The sequence below is a fragment of the Nuphar pumila genome, chromosome 10 (genome assembly GCF_984573655.1).
Source record: "Nuphar pumila chromosome 10, dmNupPumi1.hap1.1, whole genome shotgun sequence".
NCBI lineage: Eukaryota > Viridiplantae > Streptophyta > Magnoliopsida > Nymphaeales > Nymphaeaceae > Nuphar > Nuphar pumila.
This window is the reverse complement of record NC_143258.1, coordinates 10,739,723-10,753,028: the sequence shown is the minus strand read 5'-3', so window position 1 is coordinate 10,753,028 and position 13,306 is coordinate 10,739,723. Positions and strand designations below refer to the sequence as shown.

The 13,306-nt window shown below is 34.3% G+C and overlaps 1 protein-coding gene across 2 annotated transcripts in view; it reads left to right on the top strand.

Moving 5' to 3' along the window:
- The first annotated feature begins 8,995 nt into the window (after nucleotides 1-8,995).
- LOC149823477 (mitogen-activated protein kinase homolog NTF6-like) overlaps nucleotides 8,996-13,306 on the top strand; it is a 51,255-nt gene continuing 46,944 nt past the window's right edge. Inside the window, exon 1 of one of the 2 annotated variants that reach the window (XM_090018859.1) lies at nucleotides 8,996-9,342. In XM_090018859.1, the coding sequence (XP_089874985.1) occupies nucleotides 9,200-9,342 (143 nt within the window). In that variant the 5' untranslated portion in view covers nucleotides 8,996-9,199. The remainder of the gene's footprint in view (nucleotides 9,343-13,306) is intronic. The other variant, XM_090018858.1, reaches the window with a different exon arrangement.

Here is a 13,306-nt window from a genome sequence, read left to right as displayed (position 1 = left end):
GAAACAACCATGCTGGCCTGCATCGTCACCCCTTATTTTAATGTATATTGGTTATCTTATATGTTTATTTTCTTTTTTGATTTACTAATGTACCTTCGTGTTTTAAACTTACTATTATTACTGTTTTGTTCAACATAGTATTGTCCGTCGAATGACATACGCGGTTGAATTTCTAGATTGACTACAATACTGAAATAACGATGACCAAATGGCAAACTTTTGGTCAAGTGAAAAGGTTTGTGACCATGTCGATTTGTAAGATGTTAAATCTATTTAAGATCTTGTTTTGATTCTTAATATTGATTTTTAAGCTATCAGTAGGAATTTGCATATCGATTTAAAATATTGTTTTGATTCTTAATATCGATTTCTATGCTTATTATAAATATTGATTTTTAAGATATCAATAGGAATTTTCAAATCGATTTAAGATATTGTTTTGATTTTCAATATTGATTTCTATGCTAATTCTTAATATTGATTTAAGATTACCATTTTGATTCTTAATTTGATTTAAGATATTATTTTGATTCTTAATATCAACTTAAGATATTATTTTGATTCTAAATATCGATTTTTAAGATATCAATAGGAATTTTCATATCAATTTAAGATGTTATTTTGATTCTTAATATCGAATTAAGATATTGTTTTGATTCTAAATATCGATTTTTAAGATATCAATACAAAATTCCAAATCGATTTAAGATATTGTTCTGAATCTTAATATTGATTTCTATGATGGTTCTTAATATTGATTTAAGATATTGTTTTGATTCTTAATATTGATTTCTATGTTGATTCTCAATATCTATTTTTAATCTATCAATAGGAATTTCTATATCGATTTAAGATATTATTCTGATTCTTAATATCGATTTCTATGTTGATTCTTAATATCGATTTAAGATATTATTTTGATTCTTAAGATCGATTTCTATGCTGATTCTTAATATCGATTTAAGATATTGTTTTGATTCTTAATATTGATTTCTATGTTGATTCTTAATATCGATTTAAGATATTGTTTTGATTCTTAATATCAAATTTTCTATTGATTCTTAATATCGATTTAAGATATTGTTTTGATTCTTAATATCAACTTAAGATATTGTTTTGATTCTAAATATCAATTTTTAAGATATCAATAGGAATTTCCATATCAATTTAAGATGTTTTGATTCTTAATATTGATTTAAGAAATTGTTTTGATTCTAAATATCGATTTTTAAGATATCAATACGAATTTCCAAATCAATTTAAGATATTGTTCTGAATCTTAATATAGATTTCTATGTTGATTCTTAATATCGATTTAAGATATTGTTTTGATTCTTAATATTGATTTTTATGTTGATTCTTAATATCTATTTTTAAGTTATCAATAGGAATTTCCATATCGATTTAAGATATTGTTCTGATTCTTAATATTGATTTCTATGTTGATTCCTAATATCGATTTAAGATATTGTTTTGATTCATAATATTGATTTATATGATGATTCTTAGCATCGATTTTTATGTTATCAATATGCATTTTCATATCGATTTTGTAAGATATTTTATAATCGATTTACAAGTATTGATTCTACATTGTGACAATCAGAAAAGTATTGGGTCTTATATATGTTGGATGTACGAAAACAAAAAATATTTTTATATAACTCCTTGGATTATAACATTGGTGTAGATTGTGACATTGTGCATTTGGTAAGTTTCTATTTATAAGATTATTGTATCTTGTATCATGGCCCAAAATTTACTTGCTTTTGCATAAACCACACGTTGGATTTTTCAGAGACATGTTGGGTGTCGACATTAGCCCGTGGAGGCTTCACGTCGCAGAGGATGATCCTTTACAAAATAATGGCTTCGATTATGGTGTCTTTGTAATAAAGTATATTGAAGCAATATACTATGGACGAGAACCATAATTCATTGTTGTATATTGTACACTTAAACATGTTTTATTATACTATTTTATTGGTGACTACATTTTTATATTGGTCTGACTTCCATTTTTTTTTTTGCAAGATGATATACTTGGATTCTGCACAGAACTATGTGAAAAAATTGATGGATTTTCTAAATGCGAAAGATACAAAATCTCAGACTATAAGATTACCTAGAAAGCAACGAAGGATGCGAGGCCCGTAGAAGTAAGTGGAAGTCATTTTAAACGTCTACCTGTTCTCAAGGATAGCGTGAAGAGGGTTACGTTCTACTGCTGAGAGAGAGATAACAATTTTTCGTTCAACATTCAATTTGCCGAACATAACAAATTTTTTGTGTACAAACATTTGTAACAGATTTTGTAGACTCTGAATACAAATTTTGTAAGGCTGTGTACAAAATTCACATTGATTCAAAAACCAAAATTATGCACTTAGCACACATGTGTTGAATACAAAAATCGCCACCTCAAGCGCGCAAATTGCAACAATGTAAATTCCTTAAGCACACATTTCAAAATAATAATACAAATATTTTGTAAATCGACACTAGTAAACAAATAACATCTTACAAATCGATATAATATTGCATAATATATTACAAATCGATTCTTAATATTGATTTATATGCTTATTCTTAATATCGATTTCTAAGCTATTAATAAGAATTTCCCTCTCATTTTTTATGATATTTTATCATCGATTTGCATATATTGCTTCCTAACACGATGTCTGCTATAAATTTATAGGATATTATATCGATTGACACGACAGATGACATCATTTTTCAGTTGCCAGTTGAGAACATGACATCAATTCAAAATTTTGAACTGGCAGGGAAGAAAAGCAAAGGAAGAATAAGGAGGAGAATGAAAACTACACACACTTATGAGGCAAACAAATTTCTTCTTGCCGACCATGCAAAATTAAATCTACATAAACATCATTATTCATGTTATCTGTCATGATCATCAGTTACATCGCACTATACTATGCATCGAGTTGTTATTTATCGTGCCAATAAAAGAAACGTCTTATCGTATATGTGTGTTGATGATAGCGATTCACGTGACAATGATGTAATGAACAACGATTTGAATACATAAATCACCACTGCAATCACGCAACAATATAAATGTCGCACACACACGTTTCAATATCATAATTCAAATATCTTACAAATCGGCACTAGAAAACACATAATATGTTATAAATCGATATACATATTGCATAATATATTACAAATCGATACAGAAATTCAGCATAATAGCTTACAAATCAATTTAAGATATTGCTATCAATAAACATCGTGTTGATTTGTTATTTCTTTCACTTTTTTGCCTTTTATCAGTCATTGTGTAAATCGCGATAGGACAAATCGTTTATACCTATTTTTGTAAAATATTGTTTTGTTTGTTAATATCGATTTGTAAGCTATTATGTTGAATCACCATATCAATTTATAATATATTATGTTGAATTGCCGTATATCGATTTATAACATATTATGTGTTTTCTAGTGTCGATTTTTATGATATTTGTAGTATGATTTCTATTTTAATATTACAACAAAGAATTAGAACATTACAACAAAGAATTATCGATTTACAATAAAGAATTATAGAATTACAATAAAGAATTATCGATTTACAATAGAATTATAGAATGTTAAACATTACAATGATTTACACTAATGAAAGTTAAATGCTACAACTATTTTGTGGCTGAAGAATCCACACATGATTCCTGTGTTGCGTTGCTCACTTTTGAATTAAACTGAGTCTGTCATTAAATAGAACAATATCATGCACTACATTAAGTTCAACAAGAAATGCAAATATCCTCCCAAAACTGTTACATACCAAAAGACTTGTCAAACTCATGCCATCGTTCCACTCAAACAGGTTGGGAGGATTGCAGGTTTCAACGTTGTAGTGCATGTGTGTAGGGTATTACTGCATGTTGGAAATTACACAAGTTAGATATTGATAAGTTGAACATAATACAATTTACATGGGAAGCAATATACTGTATTACATACATGTTCATGCAAAGGGCTTGATTGCTTAGTGGTTGGTTATTGCTTAGACATTTTCTTGTAAACCAATTCCAGTTCACCCTTCGTCCTCTGACGACTGCGATCAGAGACAAGTTTCTTTTTTATACCCTTCGCTAAGTGAATATTTCCATCATAATCTACAAGGTTTACTCCTGACTTATCGAAGATGATGTTGACGCTTCGACGCAACTTATCATAAGGGTCAGGAGATGCATGATTTTCACCTACGCTCTTCGATCCCATTTTTTTAGATTGGTCTTCATGAGTTGCAATGGACTCATGGTGAATTAACTGCACTTTTCAAGTAATTTCTATAACAATTTTCTCATATATGCATAGGCTTCTTCGCTTTTCGATGCCAAATCTGCAACATGCATAAGTGACCTACATAGTTGTTGGTAACAAGATGCTATGTGACACTTCTTATCAACACCAGATGGACTGACATTATTTGTATCCAACAGTTTAATCTTTGCTTGTCTCATCCATCTTCGCATTATATATGACTGAGGTATTTCTTATATCTTCTCTTGATTAAGTGACTTTAATGTATGACGACATAAAATACCTTTAAATTCAAACATTTTGCGCGTACATTCAACTATTTTGTTATCAACATTATACATAACATGTGCTTCTTTCCTTTTTGGATGCTCTTCGCCCTCCCATACAACATGATATTTGTGCATATTCTCATATTGCATACATCCTTCTATATTGTAATTCATGACTTGTATAACATCTTTCTTAGTCCATTCAAATACAGTTAGTGTATACATATCTGCAGGTCGCGTCAATATTTTCATGCCCAAAGTTACAGGGCGGGTGTTGAAGCATTTCACATCTTGTTCAAGCTCATTTTGTCTAAGACCGTCTATAAATAATTCATACTATTCCATGAAGCAAAACATTATTAAACATGAATACAAGGTTTTTTTCAGTGTGACATATATAGATTCAACTCTTTGTGTGCTTATCATACTTACACAAAAGTATTATCTTCCATATACCAATGCCCACCTATCTTTGTTTTCATATAAATGTTGTAACCACACACAGACTTCAAGGTCGTACATCTGAATCATTTGCTCCCAATCAGACATAAAGGTGACCTCGTCTATGCTCTCAAGTACACACTTTCTAAACTTTTTATCAAACCTTATCTTCTGATTGAAAATGTGTCCCATGTTCTTTGTTACATTTTGAAAGATATGCTACAAACATTGGCGATGATGTGCATATGACCATACACGAGACACTGCAGCCGCAATTGCATGATCATCATCTGTAAGTATAACTCTAGGGTACTTCCTATTCATTGCCTGTGTAAATACTCTGAACAACCACTCAAAGGTTTCCTCCGTCTGGTCATACAAAAAAGTGTCGTCTAATATGTAACTCTATGAGTGATGGTTCACTCTGACAAACTGTGCGAATGGCCATTGTTCTGTATTAATCTTTATTGTCGTATAAAAAATAAGTACATCATTGAAGAATTCATAATCTACTCTTGACTTTGAATCCGCCAAAAACATATTAATAACACACCCATCTTCATCCAGTTGCATTGCACTAAAGAAACCAGAGTCATTGCTTGAATTCTTTCTCAAGTGGTTTCTTAGATTCATAGATGTGAATGGTACATTCTCGCAACCACCATCTATGTGCGCACACAAATTATATATCTTCCTTTGTGCAATGCCAGCGCTATCAGCTATTTCAGCAATTACAACATGCACTTCAGTTACTTTACGATGTGACCTTAACATAGGAGTCATAAATGAACCAGCTAATTCATGGTTATGATCATTGATTAAAGTACGAATTGCATATTTTCATTCAGAAGTCTTCTTAACACCATTCTCGATGGACAACCACATCTTGAATCTGGCTTGCTCCTTGTTGGATTTTCACTTGGCTTCTTCCAACCTTGCTTAGAACAAACATATGCCTTTTTCACCACGACACTTTGTGCATTTTTTGCCCAAGAATACCTTTTAACACTGAAGCCAAGTTTTAAGACATAATCACTGTAAAATTTGTATGCAACTTGCTCATTATTAAATTGCATTCCCTCTACGGGAATAGAGTCAAGTGTACTATTATGTAGACTTAAGGTGTCTGCACCCTTGTCAAGGGCACTGTCATGATCGTCTACCTCATTATCGAATTGCATTTCGTCTGCTGGAATATTCAAGTTAAGAGTGAATCCAATGCCTGCACTCTTCTTATCATGCACATCATTAGTGCACATATTCACTTCTTCAGGTGTGTCGATAGTACGGATGTCCGTTGATCTATGACTTTCCAACGATTGAGATACATCATCTTCACTGCAACTAGTCGATATGCTCAACACTGTCATGAGCACAATATCAATTTCTGTTAGCCAGCACATACGTTTACTATGATTTATTCATGATGCATATAACAATGACTACCGATTAGTTAAGCAAGTCAAAGAAACAATTGAATGAATCACAATATCAAAGCAACAACATAATAGCTTACAAATCGATGATAACAAACAAAACCATATCTCACAAATTGACACTAGAAAATACATAATATCTTGCAAATCAATATACGATAATTCAACATAATATATTACAAATCGGTATACAACAATTCAATATAATATCTTACAAATCAATATACGACAATTCAACATAATATATTACAAAACAATATTAACAAACAAAACAATATCTCATAAATTGACAGTAGAAAACACATAATATCTTACAAATCGATATACGACAATTCAGCATAATATATTATAAATCGATATTAACAAACAAAACAACATCTCACAAATCAATACTAGAAAACACATAATAACTTACAAATCGATATACGATAATTCAACATAATATATTACAAATCGATATTAACAAACAAAACAATATCTCACAAATCGACACTAGAAAACACATAATATCTTACAAATCGACATACGATAATTCAGTGTAATGTATTACAAATCGATATTAACAAACAAAACAATATCTCACAAATCGATATATATTTTACTACAACAGCAATTTGCGTTATATTGCATATACTGAGTGAATGGACGATACCGGATGGGGTAGAGGCCCTTGCTCGCATCTGTAACCAAGCATTTTTGTCAACAGATCCCACTGCCTTACAAATATCTTTAAGTTTCAAACCGTCAAAACGATAAAATCTACCTGCAATAACATGGAAAGGTACTCACCACGCTTTAATGGCACTTGTTGGAATATTTGTGCATCATTGCTTTTTTCCATACTGCCTAACGAAAATGAAAAAGAAGAAAAGATTGTACAAAGAGATGGTCGACAAATCCCCCTATGACCCCCACTAATGATCGAACCAGTCATTCGATTTATAGTTATCTCCATGAGGTAGGAACGAACCCAGAAAAGTTTTCTCTCTAACACAAGCTAGGAATGAGAAGGTGACCATGTGTTGTAACACAAGCTAAAAACAAAGGCAGAGCGTGCAAATCTATATACGGGGAGCGGGAGGACATTTTTGTCCAACACATATCTATCATATGGAAGGACATTTTCGTCAAAAGCATATCTACCTTTTTAATATGTTATTTTATTATAAAGTCATCGTGGGTAACATTAACATACAAATTATTGTGGGTCCCAAAATATTCCTTCGTACACACCGGAACACGCAAATTTGTGTTCCGGGGAGAACACACAACACCCTCTCGAGTTTAGAACACAGTGCCTCAATATTGAGGCAACAAAAGGGCAAAAGTGTCAAGCAAATAGTAAATTGGTCATATTTGTTATATTTTTTAGTATGCGGCTGCTAATGGTATTTTCAATAAAGTGTCAACATCTTTGTCTGAAAATCCTATTAATGTAAATGGCAAATTAAGAAATGTTGATCTCAAAGGCTTATGATAGGAAACTTGAAGATGGATTAGAATGCGAAAAGTTAAGGATTTGTTATGGTAAGGTTTTATAATTTTAAATATGATATTATTAAGAAGATAACATTTTCTTTTAAATAATAGGATTCTCTAATATATATACACGAGCTGTATGTCCTCTCACTCAATGAGTGAAAAAATAATATTGGTAGGTATTTGAGGTAGGGCTTCCTCTCCCTCTCAATCCGTACATTAGACATCCCCCATATTAGGGGTGGCAAAACCTGACACTACCCGCCAACCGGCTTCTTAGCCGGGTTCAGGTTTGACTTAAACAGGTTCGTGTCGTAAACTGGCCGACCCACCTAACCCGTTTATTAAACAGGTCGGGTTCGTGTTAGGGGTATGCCAACCCGCCAACCCGGCTGACCCGTTTAATAAACGGGTTAGGCGAGCGGGTCAACCCGTTTACCCAAACCCGACCCGCCAACCTGTTTACCTGACCCTGACTCGCTTGCCAACCCGTTTACTCATACCCGACCTGCCAACCTGTTTACCCGAACTCGACCCACCAACCCGTTTACTCGACCCGACCCGACCCGTTTATTAAACAGGTTAATCGTGTCGTGTTGAGTTACCCGTTTAATAAATGGGTCGGGTTCGTGTTTGCCACAGTCGACCCATTTAATAAATGGGTGGGGTTCATGTTGAGGTATGCTGACCCGCCAACCCGACCCGATTGCCACCCCTACCCCCATATATATAGTCTTTTTTTTTTGTTAATTCTTGGTGGGGCCAGGCCCGCTCCCCTTTTGTTCCACCAAAATGTAGAAGTCAATGTGGTCAAATGCTCGCCACATTGGACCCATAACCAACACAGAGCAGCCCCGAGCCAAGCCGATGACCGAGTTTTGTTAAGTCAAAATAATTCCTCTCTTCTTCGATCCATCAAGATAGTCGACCCAAAAAGAAAACAAAACGACACCCAGCCACCAACCCAAACCAAACTCTTCCCATTCGAGTCAACGACCTGGTTTTAATCACAACCGTGTTGACTATTATGGAGCAGTACGTCACAGAGAAGCGCCACCATTAATGCACACCACCAAATATCGTCTTTTCTCCCCTTCCCTTTGCTTTGCTTTCCTTTCTTTCTCACTGCCGTGTCTGAAACCCATACAAATCTTCCCATCCCACGTGCCAAATGGCTAGATTTCCATTTCCTTTCCCAATTCTGGAAATCGGTTGTGGGGTTTAAGGTTTAAGGGGGGTTGTTTTGTTCATTCATTGGGTAATAGAAGGAAGGGAGAGATGGATCCCAATTCGGCAAGGGGAGTGCTCACTCACGGTGGGAAGTATGTGCAGTACAATATTCTTGGGAATCTCTTTGAGGTCTCCTCGAAGTACGTTCCTCCCTTGCAACCGATTGGTCGTGGCGCTTATGGTATCGTTTGGTATGATTTCTGAACGCACTTCCTGTTGTGAATGCTTTTGCTTCTTGGAAATTTGAGGTTATATTTGGCTCTTGCTTTACTTTTCTGCATGGTGTATTTGATCTTTGTTTGATTTAATTCAGTTGTTGATGTGTTCATACCTGGTTCGTGTCTTGTTTCCTCGTTTCGTTTTTGATGAGTTCTGATTTGGGGAAGGAGGAATGCTTTTTCTTGGGTATTTCTACGGAATATTTATTCACGTTTTGCTGTTGTATGACTCGAAAGTTAATGTCAGAGATTGAATTTTACTGGGCGAGCGATATCTGCTTGTAATTTATACCTTAAGTAGTAACACGTATTTCCGAACAAATATTGGAAAATGCTAAATGGGCAGTGGATTTTGGTCTCGTCCGTCTTTGTGTGCATCTTCTCTTTAGAATGTGAGAAGGCTTTTAGAATATGCCTTGTGTTCAGATAAAGGAACATGTCTCTTTTGTCATTTTTTCCTATGATAAATTTCAATTGGCCTGTTGTTTGCTGACTACCAAATTGAGAGCAGTTTGTGTTATGCTAATATCTTCTCCTTAAGATGGATTATTGGGATTTTGTCCAAACTTGAAGATCAAAGAAATGAAGTGAAATGTGTTACCTGAGGTAGCAGATCAGAGTGTTGCATTATGCCTTTTAGCTGATTTACATAAATTTCTTTACACGTTGGAAATCATGAATTAATTGTAGAACATAAAGCTAAAAAGCCTCAGATGGTCCATACGTGTACCTTACCATCAAATTACTCCATCTAGCATAGTATTGCGAATTGACTTTTGTCAACCAAACTGCCTAGCTTACGTATCTTTCAAGGACTTTGGTTTATCCTAATATTCAGGACTGATTGTTTGCTTGTTTCTTAGACTGGGCTTCTTCTGTTAGAACTCATGCTTGATGAAAGCCAATTTAGCCCAATAGTTCTAATGGGAATGACCAGCTTCAGGTTTTTGGGTTGGATCAACACAATGTTTAGGTTAGTGTGTTCACCCTGTCCAACTTATAGGCAAGATCCATTTAATTGGTCTAAGCTTGTCCGGACCACAGCACACCTGTTTGTTCGTTGATCTACTGCAGCCACTGATTACAATTCATGGCATCCTCCCTAGTGAATATAGTGCTGGTAGAGGTGGTTATCCTTTGGCCATGCAAGACATGTTTCTAGCGCTAAAAGATTTTGATAAGGTGATGGATATTTTATTGATAGTTATGGCCTCTCTACATTACAATTAACCAGATTTATACCGAAAGGCATTTCTATGCATATACAGATATCATTATGAGTCAAAGTTTTGGTAGGGAAAATGCCATATTTACACATACCAAGGCCTTTGGGCACCTAGGTACCAATTAACCCCATGACACAAAGATAACTTGAGTATAGAGAGGGAATCATGTAGTAGTAAAGGTTTTATTTTACCCATGAAATGAAACAACAAATGCACTACAACAATGCCACAAAGGGCTACAAATGTGCATACACCAATACAAATGCCACTAATGGGCCAAATACACCAAAGCCTCAAAAGGGCCAAGAACATAAACTTAAAAGAGAGGAAGAACACCAATATAAAAATAAATATTATTTCCAAAATGCTTAAGGAATCATTAAACCAAAAGAGAGGGAAGGCCCTCTTTATATACAACATATGGCCTTGGAGAGCTCCCAAGAGTCGTTGGGTCCCAATGGCTATATTTATAGCCGTTGGGAGCTATCCCAATGACTCTATGGTCATGATGACCATAGTGCCCTTACACCATTACATAAAAGACATAAAAAATAAATCATATAAAAAAAAGCTAAACTGTCTCTAGTGGACAACCTCTATTATATATGTGAAATGACCAAAATACCCCTACTCATATCCCTAAATACCATAAAATGTAATTATATATATATATTTGAGTATATATATAATTATATTTAATACATTTTAACACCCCGCTCAAACTTACGGTGTGATAACCGAAAGTTTGTCAAGAAGAAAATAAAATCTAGGTGACAGAAGCTTATTGGTGAAGAAGTCCGCTAATTGATACTCCGAAGTAACATATGGTAGGGTAATGGTCTTTTTCGGGAATTCTTCACGCACATAGTGACAATCTATTTCTATATGTTGTTTCTTTCATGAAATGTATGGTTGTCGACTATGTATATTGCACTCTTATTGTCACATCACAGTTTGGAGGATGTCTGAAGATGAATGCTTATGTCTTCAAGTAATCTTCACAACCAAACGATCTTTGATGTTATAGTAGCCATTGCACGATACTCAGTTTTAGTGGATGATAATGATACTTTTTTTTTTTTTTGCACTTCCACGACACTAGAGAATCACCTAAAAACACAAAAAAACCAGTAGTTGAGCATCAATCATTTGGATCTCCTCCCCAATTTGAGTGAAAATAAGCAATCAACTCAAGAGAAGAAGAGGAGGATAACAAAAGACCTCTAAAGGTAGAGTTTTGTAAATATCTAACAATTCTCATCATAAAACTCATGTGAACTATGGTGGGAGAATGTTGAAATTGGCCTAGCAGTATGAACTGCATGTGCAATATCAGGCCTAATAATGGTTAAATAAGTAAAGGTGCCAATCATTTGGCGATACAGAGTAGGATCATCTAGAGGTGTCCTATCATCAATCTTCATTTTGGCATTAATAACTTCAAGGGTATCCACCATTTTTTCATCAGTAAAGTCTGACATGTCAATAATATCATTAGCAAACTTGGTTTCAGAAAGTAAATATCTCCTAGGAGAGTAAGCAATCTCAATCCCTAGGAAAAATATAAGAATGTTAAAATATGATAAGATATACATATACGTATATGTATATATACTCCACTATAAACTGAAATATCCATAAGGGGTATTTCAATCCTTTTACTCAATAGGCGTCAGCCCCCCTAATGGGCTGACATTTTTACTTTTTCTTTTTTATTTACTTTTGCCTTTTACACCTTTTTCTTTTTGACTGTTGTGAAAGGGACAACTCCATATAGCTGTCGGAGCTTCCCCAACGGTCACAAACAGTCATATGGAGCTGCACCCTATGGCTTCTCTTTGTATTATAAATAGGCCTTAGTGGCCCTTGTAAACTCAACTCCTTTTCATGAGTGTATATGCAATAGCAATTCTTTAGACCCTTGTGTGGGTGGATCAGTGATTCAATCAAGTATTCTACTTGATTGAAAGTGTGTTCTTGCATGTGTATTGGATTCTATCTGTTTCATTACATGTTTTTAGAGCTTTGGTGTTCCAAAGGGCATTTGTTAGAAGAGAGATCGTGATCAAAGATGAGGATCGTGGACTTCAAGAGTTTCGATTAGTGCATCGGGAAGCAGACCATCTAAAAAAAGTCTTGTATTGCATTCTTTTCCTCTTCTTTTTCTTCACTTTTTCTCGTTATAAATGGAGAATGAGAGTGAAGTGATAGTCTTCATTCCAGTACGCCTAAATGACACCAACTATGTGATGTGGGCATCCATAGTAAAACATAAAATATGACAAAAGGGACTTTGGGGGTTGGTTGATGGTACCGAAAAAGAGCCCTAACTTATCCTTACTAAATTGGAGAATGGAAAAGAAGTTGTGTTTCAAGGAGAGGAAATGGCTAGGGCCATTTTCGAATATGAGAAAAGATGGAAGGAATGGAGGATGAGTCATTTCAAAATTATTGGATGGCTCATCAATAGTGTATACATTCATAAATGTTCTAGTTTGGTAAAGTTTGACTTCGCTAGTGATGCATGAAAATACCTTAAAGACATGTATAGTCTTAATGATATTGCGCATATATGTAATGTCCAAAATAAAGTAAGGACAATGACTCAAGGGGAGATAAACGTAAGGGAGTACTACAATGCACTCTATCTCCTTTGGGGTGAATTGACTCTTCTTGAGTCAAAGTGGCATTGTCCACAAGATGTTGAGCTC